Source organism: Triticum dicoccoides, chromosome 2A, assembly GCF_002162155.2.
Source record: "Triticum dicoccoides isolate Atlit2015 ecotype Zavitan chromosome 2A, WEW_v2.0, whole genome shotgun sequence".
Classification (NCBI taxonomy): Eukaryota; Viridiplantae; Streptophyta; class Magnoliopsida; order Poales; family Poaceae; genus Triticum; species Triticum dicoccoides.
The window spans coordinates 156,952,561-156,970,884 of NC_041382.1; the positions used below are offsets into that span (position 1 = coordinate 156,952,561).

At 47.5% G+C, this 18,324-nt stretch overlaps 2 protein-coding genes across 3 annotated transcripts; both read left to right on the forward strand.

Moving 5' to 3' along the window:
• The first annotated feature begins 4,128 nt into the window (after positions 1–4,128).
• Positions 4,129–11,907, forward strand: LOC119353966 (constitutive photomorphogenesis protein 10-like). 2 transcript variants are annotated; one of them, XM_037620668.1, is made up of 11 exons: positions 4,129–4,487; positions 4,650–4,842; positions 5,037–5,144; positions 5,460–6,716; positions 6,905–6,932; positions 7,019–7,061; positions 7,221–7,273; positions 8,649–8,965; positions 9,289–9,362; positions 11,320–11,467; positions 11,602–11,907. In XM_037620668.1, the coding sequence occupies exons 3-11, from the start codon at positions 5,081–5,083 to the stop codon at positions 11,697–11,699; spliced, it is 2,082 nt and encodes a 693-aa protein (XP_037476565.1). In that variant the 5' UTR covers positions 4,129–4,487; positions 4,650–4,842; positions 5,037–5,080; the 3' UTR covers positions 11,700–11,907. The 2 variants fall into 2 exon arrangements, with proteins under 2 accessions (XP_037476565.1, XP_037476564.1); XM_037620667.1 differs by lacking the exons at positions 4,129–4,487; positions 4,650–4,842; positions 5,037–5,144; ... (2 more) ...; positions 7,019–7,061; positions 7,221–7,273 and adding an exon at positions 8,377–8,593 and having other exon boundaries at positions 8,711–8,965; positions 11,602–11,864.
• Positions 11,908–12,060: 153 nt separating this feature from the next.
• On the forward strand, positions 12,061–14,020 carry LOC119353965 (involucrin-like). Its single transcript, XM_037620666.1, has one exon. It carries the CDS (start codon positions 12,469–12,471, stop codon positions 13,714–13,716), a length of 1,248 nt encoding a protein of 415 aa, XP_037476563.1. The 5' UTR covers positions 12,061–12,468; the 3' UTR covers positions 13,717–14,020.
• Positions 14,021–18,324: the final 4,304 nt, after the last annotated feature.

Here is an 18,324-nt window from a genome sequence, read left to right on the forward strand (position 1 = left end):
ATAACTGCGGCTCTGATAGCTCTGCTGAAACATTCAGGACCAGAAACATGCACTCGACTGCTTGTGGGTACATCTCTGTCGAGTGCGCCTCGATGGGCTCTGTTCCGGTCGACCAACCCTTGCACGATAATGGACCGCGCGTCGAAGCCTGGTTCTCTAGGGTCAACTGGAACCCTACGTCCTGTACTGTACTGACGCCTATCATCTGGCTGCCGAGGAGCGTAAGACCCACCCCTCGGAGGGGAATAGGGCACTCGACGCCTATCATCTCGGTCGAATCTGTCGCCATATTGATCTCGCCGATTCTCGCGCCCTTCGTGCCGCGGAGGCGATCTGGGGCTGTGAGCCGACTGAACCGTATTCACAGTGACGGATCGACTGTGAATTCTGTTGCGCGACTGAGACACGGCTGAATTCTGATCTCCTGCTGCCCGGAGCAGATCCCTGATCTGCAGCAAACCTCTGCCAGCTTCCGACTGCGAAGGTGGATGGACTCTGCTATACGGGCCGCAGCTGCTAAATTCTGAATTGGGGTTCGATATACCTGAGTCGGCGGGAAGAGTTGACGTCGACTGGTGTCAGGAACTCGTTGCCGCGCGCGCTCGTCGAGTGCTCGCTGAAGGTTCTCCAGTCGAGTGCGCTCGGCCAAATTGGCCAGACGCGCCTCCTCCAAGGCACGAGCCTCGGGGGTTTCTCCTGCGATGGGAATACGCAGGGGATCCTCGTTCCTGCGGTGAAGTTCCTCTCTTTGCAGAGAGTCGAGTGGCTCGGGCTGGTACTCTTCGTAGCCTCGTGCAGGGTCGCCGCCGTCACCTGCTCCACCACCACGGGCGAAGCCAGGAGGGCTGTGGGGCCCGTCGACCATCAAGATTTCCGCTGCTGGATCACTGCTTCCGCACTCGGATGCAGTCTCTACGGAGCCAGTCGACTGATCGAACAAGCCGTAGAGAGATTCGTTGGGCTCGATTGCTGCAACTTGGGTAGTGGCCGATTGGCGAGCCACCGCGTGACTCACCCATCGCTAAAGCCTCGACCGGCCTGAGCGCTTGCGCTGGCGGGAGACCGGGAGGGTGGACGATGGAGGAGCCGACCGATACTGGGTCGACGGTTGCCGCAGCAGAACGCCGCGGACACATGCGCGAAAATGCGTCGCGCCGCGGACGGGGAGCGCATCTACGTCGAGTGGAGCCTCCTGGAGCCATGCGGAGTCGTCGGCGATGAAGGTGAGAGTGCCGAGACGGATCTCTTGACCCTCGACCAAAACTCCAGCAGACACCATGATGAAAGTACTCGGAAGAATCGCAACTTCTCCACAAAATCGCTAAAACACCGGCCCCACGGTGGGCGCCAACTGTCGTGGTTCTAAACCTGACAGTAGAGTGGGGGGTAGGTATGGAGAGGCAAGGTCCTAGCTATGGAGAGGTTGTAAGCACAAAGGATGTACGAGTTCAGGCCCTTCTCGGAAGAAGTAACAACCCTACGTCTCGGAGCCCGGAGGCGGTCGAGTGGATTATGAGTGTATGAACTACAAGGTGCCGAACCCCTCTGCCTGTGGAGGGGGGTGGCTTATATAGAGTGCGCCAGGACCCCAGCCAGCCCACGAGGAGAGGGTTTAAGGTGAGTTAAGTCTGGGGCGTTACTGGTAACGCCCCACATAAAGGCCTTTACTATCATAAAGTCTACTTGATTACAGGCCGTTGCAGTGCAGAGTGCCTCTTGACCTCCTGGTGGTCGAGTGGGTCTTCGTGGTCGAGTCCTTCAGGCCAGTCGAGTGAATCCTCGTTGGTCGACTGGAAGGCGACCTCTTCTAAGGATGTCCTAGGGTAAGTTACTTGGATCAGGTCCATGATCCTACCCTAGGTACATAACCCCATCACAGTCCTTATCAATTATCTTGGCAGCAAATACAATCATACAAGTATTCAGAGGAATTCAGAAGAGGAGGACAAGAAAAGGAGTAGCATGTGAGGCTGGAGAAAATGTTCACGAATTATTGAACTGAATGAATAAAGCGGACTTTCGGAGCACGGGTGCATTGAAACGGACGCGGCTAATCTTCACCCGAGCTCATATGCTCCTGCATGAACAGTAAAATAAAAAAAAATCAAAAAAATTTAAAAAATTCCAAATTTTTTTGAGTGAAACATTGACAAAAGTTCTAAGTGCCTGCAAAAATTCGTCATGAAATCACATTCCTAGAAGGCGTGGCAAAAAAAACAAAAAAAGTACTCTGAAAAAGCTACTTTCAAACGCATTTTGAAGCACTGAATTTATTTTTTTTGCCACGCCTTCTAGGAATGTGATTTCATGACGAATTTTTGCAGGCACTTAGAACTTTTGTCAATGCTTGTCTAAAAAAAAATTGGAATTTTTTGATTTTTTTTCGAATTTTTTCGATTTTACTGTTCATGCGAGAGCATATGAGCTCGGGTGCAGAATGGACTTTTCGCATTGAAACATGTTTTTTGGAACTCCTCAAAAATGATGTTTAAAAGATTTTTTTCTTTACATAAATATGCATGCATGTGGTCTAAGTATGTGTGAAATTTCGTTCAATAATACGTTATATTATATGCTTGTAACAGAATGTCTGAATGCTGTGGTTTCATTTGGTAATACAAGTGGAGCCGGGGCCGAGAGCCCTTTTTCTCTAAAAAAAGGCAAAATCTTGGCCTCAAATCGACAAAAAAAACAAGCCCATTTTTTCATTATTTGTCTTTTTTAACTGTCACATGCAAGCACGTATATTCATGAAAATTTGGCCGATATACTACATTGCTATATATGTATGTAAAAGAATCTATTTTTTTTTATGTTGTAAAAATCTTTTTGTTGAACTTCATAAACCAGACTCAGATGACAATATTTGGGTAAAAAAAAGCATTTTCTATGATGCACGCACTATCCTTCAGTGTTCTGACATGCTAATCTGTGTCTAAATAAGCCACATGTTTCTTCCGACACCTGTGTATACAAACCTCAAACAATATATTAATCAAAATACTTTCCCAGATTTCCACTCTGTTCATGTGCACTTGGACTGCCGAACATGCATATATCCGGTACAGGACAAGGTCTGGAAAGGTTGAGTTTATTTTCGTAATTCATCTTGGAGTCAATTTTCTGTTTGGGTTGCTAGCTAGGGTAGTATTGTTTATAAACAAGAAAAAAGAAGGTGCCACTTGCGCCCCTGAATAGGTAAATCTATTTACCAGAAAAGAGGAAAAACAAAATTCATCCCGTGTCACTCCCACAAGCGACATGGGCATCTCCCTCACGCCAGTGCCCATTTCTCCGCCCCTTTCCTCACCACCGCCGTCGGCTACTAGGCTTCTTCCTTTTGCGTGGCATATGGATGGAATGGAGCAGGACCACATCATCAAAGTCAGTGTCCTCAATCCCTAAGTGCAGCATCAACTCCTTGAGATCAGCCTCCGCAGCAATCAATGCAGAAGAACTAGTCGCCATGGAAACTCTAGAAGCATCTACGAGAAACAACTTCAAAAAGAAACACCCATTGAATACCCCCCCAGACCACGTGTGCCCAGGCCAGGTAGGCGCCGCTAGGGGCGCCCCTTTGTTAGCCCGAGCGAGGACGATGGAGGAAGAGATCGTTGACGAGGGAACAATGCTCAACTCCAGGTCGCCTAGGGCATCTTGTGGCGGCGGCTAGGGTTTCACCGAGCCGCACCCTTGGAAGCGACGCTGACGTCCACCAAGCATTTTGCTTGATACGTGCATTGATCAAAATGATCGGCACCGACAAATTGCTCTACTTTGGTTTTCCACTTCTACTGCTTATTTACCCTGTCGAATAAATTAAAAGCTGAAAATAAAAACATAAACACGAGTTTCTGGTTTAAACACCCACCCCAAGCCATAATATAAAGAGCCCAGACAGAGTGTGGTCACACGAGTGTGCCCACAGAAAGGCTGGCCGTTTATCCGCTGCTCTGGAACCTGCACACTGCCCAGTCATCCCACACCGCTTGTCTTTCCTTTTTTACACAAATAATAATAATCTCACACAGGCACACCATTACCACCTCCCAGAGGCTAAAAAAGGGCTCTCTTTTTTCCTCCCCCACCCTTCTTTTTCCTTTTCTAAATCCCTCGTGCATCGCCTCCCAAGCCGGATCTACAACACGCGCAGCACCTCAGTCAAATCCCCGCATTTCTTTACTCCCGTCGCCACTCTCAAGTAGAGTACGCTTAATTACGAGCAGACTAAGTTAAACTCCCAAGACACAGAAGCCAGGGAGCCAGCCAAGAGCAGAGCCAGCAGCTCACAGCAGGACACGCGCAGCCGCTCGCATTCTCTGTGCGTCAGCGCAGAGCTCCCCGTGAGGGTACGGCGTGGTCCGCTTCTTGCTCCGGAGGAGGGCAAGTGCGCACCACCCTTCCTTCGTGCCGTCTTCACCTGCGGCGATCTCTTCTCTTTTGCGGCGAGGGAGCCGGCGGAGGAGGAAGAAGCAGCGGGATATCAGGTGGTTTGTTTGCCCCCTTTGCTTGCCGCCGTCCTCTTCTCGCGACTGCGATGTCGCCGCATTTGTTGCTGCGCTTCTTGGAGCCTTGTGCCTGTTTGTCTTCTCTGATTTTCCGCCCCCAAATCCGCCGTCTCACTTGCTGCGCTTCGATCTCCCCTCCAGTTCGTCCCGGGGGTTCTTTCTTTGCTGCAGGGAGCGAGCAACCGTGATCGAAATTACTAACACTCTTCCGCCCGGTCCGGTCACTCGCCGATTTGCTTGCTTCCGGGCACCCTGATCCTGGCCCAGCCCGTCCGTCCATGGTCCGATGGTTCATCTTTTTCAGTGCGCAAGATCGATCTGAGTTCATGCCAAGGTGAGGGCGCGGCTTATTTATTGTACACATTTGTGAATGCATTGTTACCATTCCGCGCAATCTTTCCATAAGAGCATTTCGCATCATTGATTTTCCCCCAAGATTCATTTCGCATTTCAGGAGTTTGGTGCTTAGCAGTTTCTGTTCTTGTAGAGTGATTGATTGAAGTAATGTGCCTGGTCTTGATATTTCAGCTTGGATCCAGAATTTGCAAGAAGCCCTTAGTAGATCATAAATAATGTCGCCGAGGAGGCTAGAGGCCGTGGCGGCGCTGTTCATGCTCATGCTTTTCAATGCTTCAGGTACTTACCAGCACATGGATGCTGTATTAAATTACACGGTGCTCTGCACATGGTTACCATACCTCATTGTGTCGATGCATCTGGCATTTTGATTCCCCACTGTGCCAGTGGCTAGTTTGAGGAAAACATACTTTGTTTGTCCTGAACTGAAGGGAAAAAATCGATAGAGAAAACTGAAGAGAATTTGCTTGATGTGTACAATCATATACTCGCTCCGTCCCAAAATAAGTGTCGCTGATTTAGTACAACTTATCTGCTTTTGTATCTAATTTTTCGTTGCATAAAAATCTGTTGCTGTTTTCTGTTCAATTGTAGGAGCTTTTGTTGGTATCAACATTGGCACTGGGGTGTCTGACCTGCCATCAGCATCAGACATAGTCTCCACCCTTAAAGCCATGAAGATCCAACATGTTCGCTTGGTTGATTCAGACCATCAAATGCTAGTCGCCCTCGCGAACACCGGAATCGAAGTGATGGTCGGGGTGCCAAACGATCAGCTGCTCCGCGTGGGGCAGTCTCGTCCGGCAGCTGCTGATTGGGTCAACAAGAATGTTGCTGCCTACACTCCGGCAACAAACATCACGTATATCGCCGTGGGCGATGAGGTTCTAACCAGTATCCCAAATGCAGCTCTTGTTCTGGTACCTGCATTGCAGTTCCTCCAGTCAGCACTGTTGGCTGCAAACCTCAATACCCAAGTGAAACTATCAAGTCCTCACTCAATGGATATGATCCCTAAGGCATTTCCTCCCTCCACCGCCACTTTCAACTCGACGTGGAGCTCGGTAATGCTTCCATATCTTCAGTTTCTGAAGAGTACAGGATCTTCCTTCATGCTGAATGCTCAACCATACTATAGCTATGTGGGAGGGCAAGGTGTGTTCCCTTTGGAGTATGCCCTGTTCCGATCACTCAATCCCAACAGTCAGGTTGCGGATCCCAACACCAATTTGTTCTATACCAACATGTTTGATGCTATGGTTGATGCTGCGTACAACTCGATGAAAGCCATGAATTTCACCAATATTTCTGTTATAGTCACTGCTTCTGGTTGGCCATGGCGTGGTGGGCGAAATGAGCCGGCTGCTGATGTTGACAATGCTCTGGCCTACAATACAAATCTCATACGCCATGTGCTAAATAATTCTGGTACCCCTAGCCAGCCAAATAACCAAGCAAGCACATACCTATTTGAGTTGTTCAACGAGGATCGTCGGGCTGGACCTGTTTCGGAGCAAAATTGGGGCATCATGTTTACCAACGCAAGTGCGGTGTACTCCCTGACATTTGAAGATGTGGCCACAAATAACACTGACTCGCCGGCTTTGCGCGGGATGTTTTGTGTGGCAAATTCAAGTGCAGCCCATAGTGCATTGAAGCAAAGCTTGGATTGGGTATGTGGCCCTGGCTCCGCAAACTGCAGTGCCATTCAACCTGGGCAGCAATGCTATAAAGCAGATGACATTGTAGCTGTTGCTTCGTATGCTTTCAACGATTATTATCATAGAACACAAGCGAGTGGCGGTACATGCAACTTTAATGGCACAGCAACCATATCATCTATGGATCCAAGTAAGCTGAACTGTCTCTTGAGTATCCATTTCTTTGCTGAATTTTCTGTCTTATTATTCAAGTGTTCCGAAAAAGGGTCCCCCCCCCCTGCTTTATTATTCAAGTGGTAACTGTTATGATCTTTGCTATTACCACTTTATTTTGTGACATGAGCCTAAACAAATTTCCTCCTGAATTTAAACTTGCAGGCCATGGATCATGTGTTTTCGCAGGAAGGTGAGTCAGCATTTCCTTGGTGTTATTGTAAGCTCAAACTTCTTTTGTTGCTCTATACTGACGATGAGGTTTGATTCTACCTGCAGCACCGGCGCTAATGGCAGCAACACTGATGCGGCTGCTGGTCCTGTGAGCCAAGACAGTTTTGCCTCACAATCCCAGTCTTGCTGGTTGACTTGCCTAGCTGCTGTGCTTCTGCCTGTTGTACTTCTCATGTAAAACATTGTACTGTATGTTGTATTTCAGATGAGACGTGTCGAATTTCTCGCGCCTCTTGTCATTATTTAGAATAGGGAGCCATATTGGTCTCAGTGTATTGAGGTAGATGACATGTATCTCTGGTAAGAAATTGTTCTAGGAATGAATGGACAAGGTGCACTTATTTTGAATGTCAAGTTGGAAAACTTTAATCCTGGAAGGTCTACTTTCTTGAAACATTGGAAGATCCAAATTCTGTGTTGCACATATATCTTTATTTCAGGTGTACAACTGACACCAGCTTCTTCCTCCTTTTCTCTGAGAGCTCAGGATCTTAGCTCAGCATTTCTTTTTTAAGATCTCACAAAGCTTTATTACTGCATAGCAAAATGCTTCAATGTTTACAGGGACGAAGACAAGATCGCCGGGCTGGCCTAACCAAACATTGTGACCATTCCTTAGAGTTAAAGCATGCTTTGTGAGATTTCCGGCCTCCACATTTAATGTCCTAAACTCTTAGCCCAGCGTATATTACCGGCCGCAACGGTGTCGGAGGCGCGGGCCTCCCGCATGGCGGTGGTGGAGGTGGTTCCCTCCCACTTGGCCTTGGTGCTGCTGCTCCCGTCACTTGGCATTTCTCTCCAGTCTTCTTGGCCTCGTGTTGGTGCTCGCAGTAAGACAACGTGGGTGGCGGCGCAACCGTGATGGCGCATGGTGTTGGGCGGTGGTTTGAGTGGCTGGCTCCGGTTGGGCGGTGAGGTTTGGAGTGCGGGAGAAATCCTTGCCGGTTCGTCCGACCATTCCTTCTTGGAGGGTGTCGGTGGTAGCCATCCCCATTTTCTTCCGCCTATCGGGGGAAACCCTAAGACTCGTTCAGGCAGCAGTGTCGTTGGCGTCGCATCCCTTCTTGAAAGTGCTGCTTGGTACGCGACAGATTGGAGCCTCGGGCTGTGGTGGTTTGTCTCCGGAGGGCGCAGCGGTGGCGGGTCATCCGCACTTTTGTCGAGCTGCCGTTGTTGACATTTGTTTCTTCTTTTTCTTTTGCGCTTGATGTGCTGTTCACCCCAGCAATGCTATGTGTACGGTGTTGGTTGCTTTGGAATACAAAAGCGGGGAAACCCTTTTTGGTATATTGCCTGACAGAAAGCCGGGCCAAAATATACTTTTATTTTCTGGGCCGAAATGCAAAGAGTTATGCCCAAGTGCTTTTCCACAATGGGCTAAGAAAGCATTGAAGCCCACCACGCCAGCCGCCAAAGGGAAGCAGGAGAAAATCCCCAATTCCCCGTTGACCCATTCTTCCCCGGCAACCTAGCTCGGCGACGGCGGCCGGCGGCCGGCGCGGGCGGGCGTTAAGTTCAAGCGAGCCTGCCAGCGGCAGGGCGTCGCTGTGCCGCGCTGCAGGGACGGCGCGGAAGCTGAAGCTAAGCGTAGACTGACGTCCGAACAGCACTAGGATTAAGGTCTGTTCCGAAATTTCAGAGCTTGTGATTCGTGAGCTATGAACTGATGATGCAGTTGTCTCAGCGACAGTTCTTCGGATTTCACCTTATTCGGTTTTGCTCTGCCACTGGCCGCAGCCATGTCCTCTTCGTCATCTTTCCCCGGCCCCCGCTTCCCTGGCGCCGGCGCTGGAGCCTCTGGCGGGGGCGGAGGCGGAGGTGGTGGGAGCGGGAGCAGCGTGCGGCCCTGGGGATCGAGCGGAGGGACGTCGGTCTCGTCGTCGGGGAAGCGGATACAGAAGGAGCTGCTGGACCTCAACGCTTCCGACTGCTCCGCCGGTCCCAAGGGCGACAACCTCTACCACTGGCTCTCCACCATCATTGGACCCCAAGGTATAAGATTATGGAATCCTTTTCACTTCCTCTTCGCCACTAGCCCATTCAAGACAGGGAGAAGCTCTTAGGAACTTTAGTTTATACTAGTTTAAATTGTGCCATCCATGGGATATAATTAGTACTCCCTCCGTCCGAAAAAGTTTGTCCCTTAAATGGATGTATCTAGCCTCAAGTTAGTGCTAGATACATCCATTTGAGGGATAAGCTTGAGACAAGCTTTTTCGGACGGAGGGAGTATAAAGTATGCACTTGTAATTTGGTTTAACTTAATATATCAAAAGGCACCCGTAATTTGTTTTAATGCAGTGTTTTTCTTGTAGGGTCACCATATGAAGGAGGGATATTTTTCCTTGATGTCGTTTTCCCACTTGATTATCCTTTCAAACCTCCTATGGTAAGAACTGATAAGTAACCTTCTTTCGTTTGCTACTGTTTTCTTATGTGACGTGTAGGTTAGCCGAGTTAGGAGGGCAGCAATATCCCCCTGGTTCTAGAAAAAAACAATCCTCAGATGTTGCAAACCTAAGTTCTGTAGAAGGAATGTGATTTCTTTAAGAGAATGTGATATTTGCATATTCAAAAAATCAAGTACAGCCTCAAAATAGTTCGTAAAGAGTGTTATTATTCTTATTGTGTAATTGGAATCTGATTTTCTTTCATTAAGAGCAGTCTTCATAACATGTAAACAGACTAATATAGTGTATGACCAAAGGGGTGAAATTTAATATGCATTAGTAAATTAGGAAGGAGATGCATCATAAAAGTCTGTTGTCCCCAAACTTCCACAGTCTACTACCGTAATTCAATAAAAAAGGCCTAGAAAGAGGAAGCTGTATCGAGCTGTCCATCAAAGAATTAAGATTGATCCAGAAACAGCATGTCAATAGGAAATTTTTTGGAAGCATGGAGAAACCAGCAAGGATTAGAACACTATAAGGAGCACAGATTAAAAGAAAAGTATTACGTAAAAGCGAGTTTACTTCGCTGCTAATTAATGTTGCTTTTGTTTACCCGAAAAAAAAATGTTGCTTTTGTTTCTTCTGAAGTGACGTATGTTTGCCGATGCCTTGAGTGTAATAAGACATTATGCATCTTTCCGTCATAATGTCGGCCATGTGTAAAGAAACATATCTGAAGTTTTTATTTTACAGTTGCTATTCAGGAAAAATAATTGTGTGTGGTTGCTGAGATGTTGTTTTCTTAGGTGTCCTCCTGACCTATGTTGTGGCAAGCTTTTAGCTAATGCTTTGCCGAGAAAAGATTTTCTGGAAAAGGATTTTGTCCACCGGAAGCCTTATTACTGTGTGATTGAGATCACCTTTATCCTTTGTTGACATATTGTTTGTATTGGCATATCTTGGCTTAGAGCACAAGTCTGATAATTTTGTAAATTAGAAAGCCTGATACACATATATAACATATCTGTCTATTTACTGGTTTGGAGGTCCAATTATTACCTTTGACAGATGACTTGGTGGTAGGTTGAGACGGGAGGGGTCAGAAACAGCCAACCTCCATTTTCAGATCTCAGCAATGGAACAATGCTAACACTACTTTCACCTACCCCACAGCTGTACAGAGTGCTACATTTACCATGACTAGCAAGATGCCCGTGCATTGCACGGAGCGTCAAGATGCATTTTTTTTTATAAAACACATGTTGTGATTGACCCATGCGGAAGTAATCCCATGTGTAAAAACTAATGATATCTCGAGAAAGAGAAGAGATAGGGTGAGGAGGAGTGTAAAAACCCATGCGGCCACCATGCCAGATTGTTCCAGAGGTTTCCTTTTTTAATTGCTCAACAATGAGGTTGTGGGAGATAAGGATGAACAAGGGAAGGCCTTATCTGCAAATGTGGAGAGAGGTGCAGGTATCTTTTTGCAAAATTGCCATAGTTTGCTTTCTATCCGTCAGATATAGATCAAACGGTCTATCTTGCAATATGGCAGGCACACCATCATCACCAACTCGGTTTTTTATAAGAGTAGAGACAAGCATATGGCACCATGCATAAACGAAATGTAGGTCACCACAACAATTATAGTCCAAACAATAAGGCAGGAGCATGTGAATTTTCTCAAGGTTTTGTAAAATAAAAGATCTGCCTGCTATACTGTAGGCTGTAGCATACCAACATATATGCTGTACGGCTCTGATGTTTGTGATTTTACAACCAATGATTGTCATGATTTTATATCTGACAGTTATATTTTATAAGTATTCTTACATTGTCTTATGTTCTGCTCTAATGTGTTAGATTTAATTGCTGGAACCCAGTAGTATAATTTAGCACTGGGGGACCTTAACTTGCGGTTACAAACTGACAGTTGTGCTGTGACTCTTCGAGGTGACTTTCAAAACAAGGATTTACCACTGCAACGTTGATTCCACTGGGGCAGTGAGTTTGGAAATTTTGAAGGATGGCTGGAGTCCAGCTTTAACTATTTCAAAGGTGCTACTGGCGATCAAAGCCATCATCACAAATCCGGATCCATGTATGTTCCAACATTACCAGTATCATTCTCTGAATTTAGGAAAGGGAATATTCTAATACTACTGTATAGTGTCTACATAGTTGTTGCTTCGTTTCTACTGGAAAGCCTTACATTATGATGTTTTGTCTGTGCAGACAACCCACTTGTGGAGAGCATTGCACGTTTGTACCTGACTGATAGAGCTAAGCATGATGAAATAGCTGCTGAATGGACATTGAGGTTTGCAAGATAGGGAGTCCTTTCTGCAACTAAATAAGGAAATTTGACTCTGTAAATGAATAATCTTGTATGTAACCTGAGATATATAACGTTGGAAAGGATCCAATACATTAATCTGAGTTGTGCCATAAAGATGTGTTTGCATTATTTTGATGTTTAGTTGTGAAATTGGCTTTAATGGTTTACTTCTCAAAGTTATCCCTAGCAATTCTTAAGTTCAATTCTGTGCCCACTTGATTTGTTCAAAGGGAAAAGTTCCTGGTAGTATGGAAGTTTCAGTGGCCAAAACACTGTTGTATATCAGTCAAACTACGAAAAGGCCTACGAGTCAAATCTTTCACTTGAAACCAAATTTTCGCTGGCTATCATTCCTAGGTTGTTGGGCATGGCTTCAATCATACATGAATGATGTTTATTTCCAAAACTCTGCCTACCTTTTATCATTCCCCTGTACAGTGGTTCATGGTATACTGTCATCCAACATAGTACGACCGCTATGCAATGGAAGCTGGACAAATATTTCAAATGTTTGCGGCAGAATATTGGCCCCTTGCTTACGAATGCTAACTTCAATCCCACTTCATGGAGGAATGAAAGGCTACTACGACAGGTACTGATCTTCTAAATGGACAAATCAGACTAAACCTTTGAAAGGGACATTCCACCAGTTCACCTGTTCACAGAACAGACTGCACACCTCAGCATATCAGTCGACCTATAACTCCTCCATCCCACAGAAGGAGCAAGCACTCTTTCTGGTGATCTCCTCTAGACCACAAACAATGGCCACCGAGTGTGAGGTGAACAAATCCCGCCGCTTCGATCGCGGCATGTCGAGGCGGACACGAAAACCAGTGAGCCTCGTCGCTTGTTATGAAGATCGGTATGTGCCGCCCCTGGCACGACAGCTGCTCCACGAGGCCAAGCTGAAGAGATTGCTCCGGTGCGAAGATACAAAAGAGCTGCAGGCACCTCAGCAATGTGAAGATGCAGAGCAGCAGCTGGAGATTCCACTGGCACCACAGGAGTGTGAAGGTGTTGAGAAGAAGGCACCAGAGCAATATCAAGATGAGCAAGAGAAGAAACCGCAGCAATATGAAGATGAAGAGCAGGAGAAGAAACCACATCTGCACCAAGATGAGGAGCAGAACATACCAGAGCAATATCAAGATGAGGAGGAGACAGAACAGCAACAGCAAGATGATGATGCGCCAGAGCAATGCCTAGATGAGGATCAAAAGACACCGAAGCAATACCAAGATAAGGAGTTGGAGGAAGAGGAGGAGGAGCAAAACATACCAGAGCAGTACCAAGGTGAGGAGTTGGAGGAGGATCAAAAGACACCAGAGCAATACCAAGATGAGGAGTTGGAGACCGAGGAGGAGGAGCAAAACATAGCAGAGCAATACCAAGACGAGGAGGAGGAAGGGGATGAGCAAAACATACCGGAGCAATATCTTGGTGAAGAGCAAAAGATAGCACAACAATACCAAGATGAGAAGGCACCAGAGGAATGCCATGTTGAGGAGCAAACGGCACCAGAGAAGTGCGAAGACGAGGAAGAGAAGACATGCAAACAATGCCAAGATGGGGATGAGAAGCCATCAGAGCAATATCAAGACGAAGATGAGAAGACATCAGTGCAACATCAAGATGAAGAACAGAAGGCACAGCAGGGAGGCCGTGACACGAAGCAGAAGACCCTGGCGCAGCGCCTGAGCGGAAAAAAGCCGACCGCGCCTGTCGGCGACGTGCCACGGCTTTCCCTTCTGGAGCTGATACGGGAGAAGCAGCTTGGCAATGGCGAAGCAAAAGCTGGCAGGGACTTCGGCTACGGGGAGAATGCCATCGCTGACCATAGAGCAGCAGCAGCAGCAGCTGGCGGCACAACATTGGCTATGGTGATAAGGAGGCCCGACGGAGGGAAGAAGAAGTCGCCGGGAATCGTCCGCCGCTGCGTGAAGGCCTTGAACCAGATGATCAAGGCCAAGCATGGGTCCAAGAAGAGCGTGCCTTTCAAGGAGGTATGAACACAGGTACACAGTTTCTTACTATACTCCGGACATCTCAGAATAATGCAAGATTGCGCAAAAACTAGATTTTGGGCAATGACGCAATATGATGAGCAAATTCTGCCAGGGAACTCCACAGCAAACCCTGCCTTCTACCTAGAGCAGATCTGTTATCAGAGATGTTGTTTTATGGCATCTGATCAGTTATGTACTTACTCAAACGATGTACCGGATGAAACATCAGCGAGTCTATCTAGATAATCTTCGAACTATTTACTGTATAGAATCATGGACATGAAGGAGTTGCTCAGTTCTACCGACAGTTTCTCCCGGGTCGGCAAGGGTGTGCTGGTGCGCACTCCCTTTCGTTTCTTTTCTGGGTCACATGCCTTTTTCATTTGTTTTGGTGTATGATGAATGTTGAGATTGCAAGTTAGTGGAGGAAAAGGTGAGTAGACAGGGGAAAATCTGTGAGGCGGTCTATTTGATGATGCAACATGGTGTGCACATCACATAGCTCTGCTCCTTTTGTGATCTATCTATCACAAGATTTGACATTGTCTACAATTACCAGAGCAGGTGCTCTTTTCAAAAGAACAGGGTCGCTACCACACCGACAGAAATGTAGGGCCGACGTGCACAGAATCTAGAGGATCCCTCGGTTTCAGACCTATGGAATTTTGGAAGGAAAAAAAATGCTGCACCGAGCTATCCTATCAATAGTACGGCTTAATTAGGATTCAGTCGTAAAGAAGAAATCAATAGTATTGATTTCACTAGGACTCGATCATGAAAAAAGATGCATATAATTTTACATGTGCTGTCTTATTTTCCTCTTTACTTTGGGGAAGAGGGCATGTCCATATAACTCACGAAGATCATTAGACCCCAAATCACTTGTCATAAACATCGACACTGATGATGGTGTGGGAGGCGTAGTTTCTGTCGATATTGAGGCGTCTGTGATGACTTTGTCAATCTTCAAGCTTCACGAATTCGACCTAGTCTTCAATAGGCGTTGCGTAAGTCAAGGGTGGAGCTCTTGTTAGGACAAGGGTGGGCACTCCCCCTGTCTTGATTTTATGCGATTTTTTCTAGATATAGGTAAAAGTTAGATTCATCGCTAAAATCACTAACATAATACAGACGCGAGCAATTTTAACATGCTCCTTCTTACTCCCTCTTTTCACATAGGAGGTAAGAACTTACCACCCATGTGAAAAGAGAAGGTAAGAGGGAGACACTCATACATATACATATACACTTATCCCTATGAACACATGCATGCACACCCTATTTGAGCACATCCGAGAGACTGAGCTGACATATCATCTTAAAATTCGCAAAGTCGTCACAGACGTTTTTGTAGTCGACGTGAACATCTCCTTTCACTGAAAGTACATCATCGAAAGAACCAGAATAAATCGAAGAAAAGCGAGCACCAACGTCAAATCTAGTACCTAAACCCTGATGGGTTGAGAATACCAACGTTCTCCTAACCATCCAACTATAAATTGGTTCACTAAAAAACACTTATGTGAAAGAAAAAACGGCTAAGAAAATCACATATCCCGTGCTATTGGCCTTTCTGGGGCTGTATGCAACGCACTAGCCTGTATGGTCTTCGCTCCAGTCCACGACACAGTCGATCGTGACTCACGGAGGCACGAGTTCCTTCGTTGCTCCATGCACGAACCCTAGGGAGAGAATTCTTTATTTGACCTTTTTTTAAAAATTTGGTTTCCTTTTTGGCCTCAAAAATCATTTTTTTTCTTATTTGACACTTAAACTTCATTTTATGCTTTATATGACACTTTCATTCATTTTTTCATCCAAATGTGTGAACTAGCACATGCAAAGACAATTTTATCCCTGATGATAGTATCTCACCAGAAAAGGGTAGAGAAAGGGCATGAACGAACAAAAAGAAGGGAATCTGCACTCTTGCCTCTTTCCTTTTTTCCTTTCCTTCCTTCCTTCCAATCCAGTCTGCTCTTTCCTTCCACCATTGCCAAATCCGTCACGTATTGCAACTCGGTCCGTGAGAGCCTGGCACGGCCTGCATCAGGCCAACTCCACCGCGCGACTCTATCCTGTCCGACCTCGGTCGTTTGGGGTAAAACGGACGAATAGCGCAGCCTAGTGCACGGCCTCAAACGGACAAATGTCCGGATTCCGTCCGTTTTCGACCCATCCCCGGCCCAAACTTGCGCTCGGTTTAGGGTGAAACGGACGCGCGCGGACGGCTTGGACGCACGCCCTTGTCCCCCCCCCCTAGCCCGCCTGTCGGGGACACTAGCAGTCCCTCCGCTCCCAAACGCTTCCACCCTCTCTCTCTCACCCCGCCCCGCCGCCAGCGCCGCCACTATTCTCCGACCGCCTCCTCACCGCGCAGTCTCCGGCCGTCCCTACCAAACTACTTCTCGACATGGCCGCCACCACGCCCGTGCTGTGGCCGTAGTTTTGGCCGTCGATCGGAGGTTTGGCCATCGACGTCTTTGCCGGCCGCAGAGGGGACAGGACCACCGGCGACGCAGCACGACGTCCTCGGCAGCTCCCGACGAAGCTCCACAGCGGCCAGTAGCCGGCCGGCAACCACCCCTGCTGCGTCGAGGTGATCATCGCAGCCTCTTCGCCACCACGCCCGCAAGGTGTTCGGCATTTTGCCCACAAAGGTATGGACAGTGAAGACGAGTTTTTCTTCCATCACTTTCTTTCTTCATCGGACGATTCATCGTCGGATGATGAAGATATTGTGGTGGCTGCACTGGTCGTTCACGACCACATTCAACGACAGCTTCCTCGGTACAGGGGGTCACTCCCTGGCCATGCTCCCAACCTGAACAGCAACAGGGAGAGAGGGCACGCCCTGCTCTATGCCGATTACTTTGCCAACACCCCGCTCTTCAAGCCGGATAAATTCCGTTGCCATTTTCGAATGGCAAGGCATGTGTTCAATCGTATCCGAGAGGGAGTGGTTGCTCATGACCCATACTTCGAGTGCAAGACGTATGCCCTTGGCAAGCTTGGATTCTCCTCTTATCAGAAATGCACCACGGACATCCGCATGCTTGCATATGGAATTCCAGGCGATCTGGTGAATGAGTATGTGCGTATGAGTGAGAAAACATGTCTGATGTCAATGTACAAGTTTTGCCAGGCTGTGATCGAGGTGTTTGGCCCAGAGTACTTGAGGCAGCCAACTGCCGCTGATACAGAGAGATTGTTGGCGACCAACGCAGCTAGAGGCTTTCCAGGCATGCTTGGCAGCATAGATTGTATGCACTGGGAGTGAAAGAACTGTCCATTTGCTTGGCAGGGCCAGTACAAAGGGCATGTCAAGGCGTGCACTATCATATTAGAAGCGGTGGCATCATATGATCTTTGGATATGGCATTCTTTCTTCGGCATGGCAGGTTCTCACAATGATATCAACGTGCTGCAGCGTTCTCCAGTCTTCGCGAGGCTTGCAGAAGGCCACTCCGCACCTGTTAACTTTGAGATCAACGGCCACCATTACAACAAGGGATACTATCTAGCAGATGGTATATATCCTCAGTGGTCAACTTTTGTGAAGACAATCTCGAAAACCCAAGGTGAGAAGAGAAAGAGATTTGCCCAAATGCAAGAGAGTGTTAGAAATGATGTGGAACATGCTTTTGGTGTGCTTCAATCCCGGTGGGGTATCGTTTGAAACCCTGCACTATCATGGGATGAAAGGAAGTTTTGGGAGGTGATGACTGCTTGTGTGATCATGCACAATATGATCGTCGAGGACGAGCGTGATGAGAGTATCTTCGACCAAGGATTTGACTATCAAGGTGAAAATATTGAGCCCCTGCACCAAGACCCGGCCACATTTGAACAGTTTGCTCAATTCCATTGTGAGATGTGTGATTGGCACTCTCATTTGAATCTTCAAAATGACTTGGTTGAGCACGTATGGGATCACATTGGCAACCAATAGATGTATTGGTCCATTTTATGTTTAGTCAAGACAATTTCGATTTGGTTGTAAAAATATTTTATTAAAGACAATTTTAATTGGGTTGTAAAACTATTTTAATTTTCAGACAAATATTTGGGTTGTAAACTAGTTTTGATAAAAATTTGGGCATTTTTGGCCCTGACGGACGGGATAGGGCAAAAGGATGCGTCCGCGCGGTGGGCGCACGGCCACCGCATCCCATGACACGCTCGGACACGACCCTAAATCGCTACCCAAACGGACAGAATCCGGACAAAACAGATGTCCGTTTGGGGTCACGCGGTGGAGTTGGCTCTGCCTACGATAGCCTCTTCCTCCTCATCGCGGGTTGGGGCGGGCGAGGGACCCGCGGTGGTGTACCACGAGCGCACGACGCTGATTCGGGTTAGAGTAGGCTGGAATTACCCGTGCCACCCTCCTGCAATCCCTCCCAAGCCATAGGTTGTATCTTCCTCCGGTGCGCCGAGGCCGCTGCCACCTCCCGTGCACGGCAGCGCCAAAGCCATCGGCCGTATCCGTCCATCCGTACATCAAGGCCGATACGAGGTGGTCGTCAACTGGGGCCTCCCCTGTGTTGATGGAGCTGGCCATAGGCTGTTGTACGCCGGCGCCGTTCCGGAATGATGTACGACTATGCC

What these genes read in the sequence shown, in the direction of transcription:
- LOC119353966 (XM_037620668.1), top strand. Translation starts at nt 5,081, where the DNA reads ATGTCGCCGAGGAGGCTAGAGGCCGTGGCGGCGCTGTTCATGCTCATG. An exon ending in GTAGATGACATGTATCTCTG is followed by an intron (nt 7,274 to 8,648) that starts GTAAGAAATTGT and finishes CTGATGATGCAG; the next exon opens with TTGTCTCAGCGACAGTTCTT. An exon ending in CATCACAAATCCGGATCCAT is followed by an intron (nt 11,468 to 11,601) that starts GTATGTTCCAAC and finishes TTGTCTGTGCAG; the next exon opens with ACAACCCACTTGTGGAGAGC.
- LOC119353965 (XM_037620666.1), top strand. Translation starts at nt 12,469, where the DNA reads ATGGCCACCGAGTGTGAGGTGAACAAATCCCGCCGCTTCGATCGCGGC.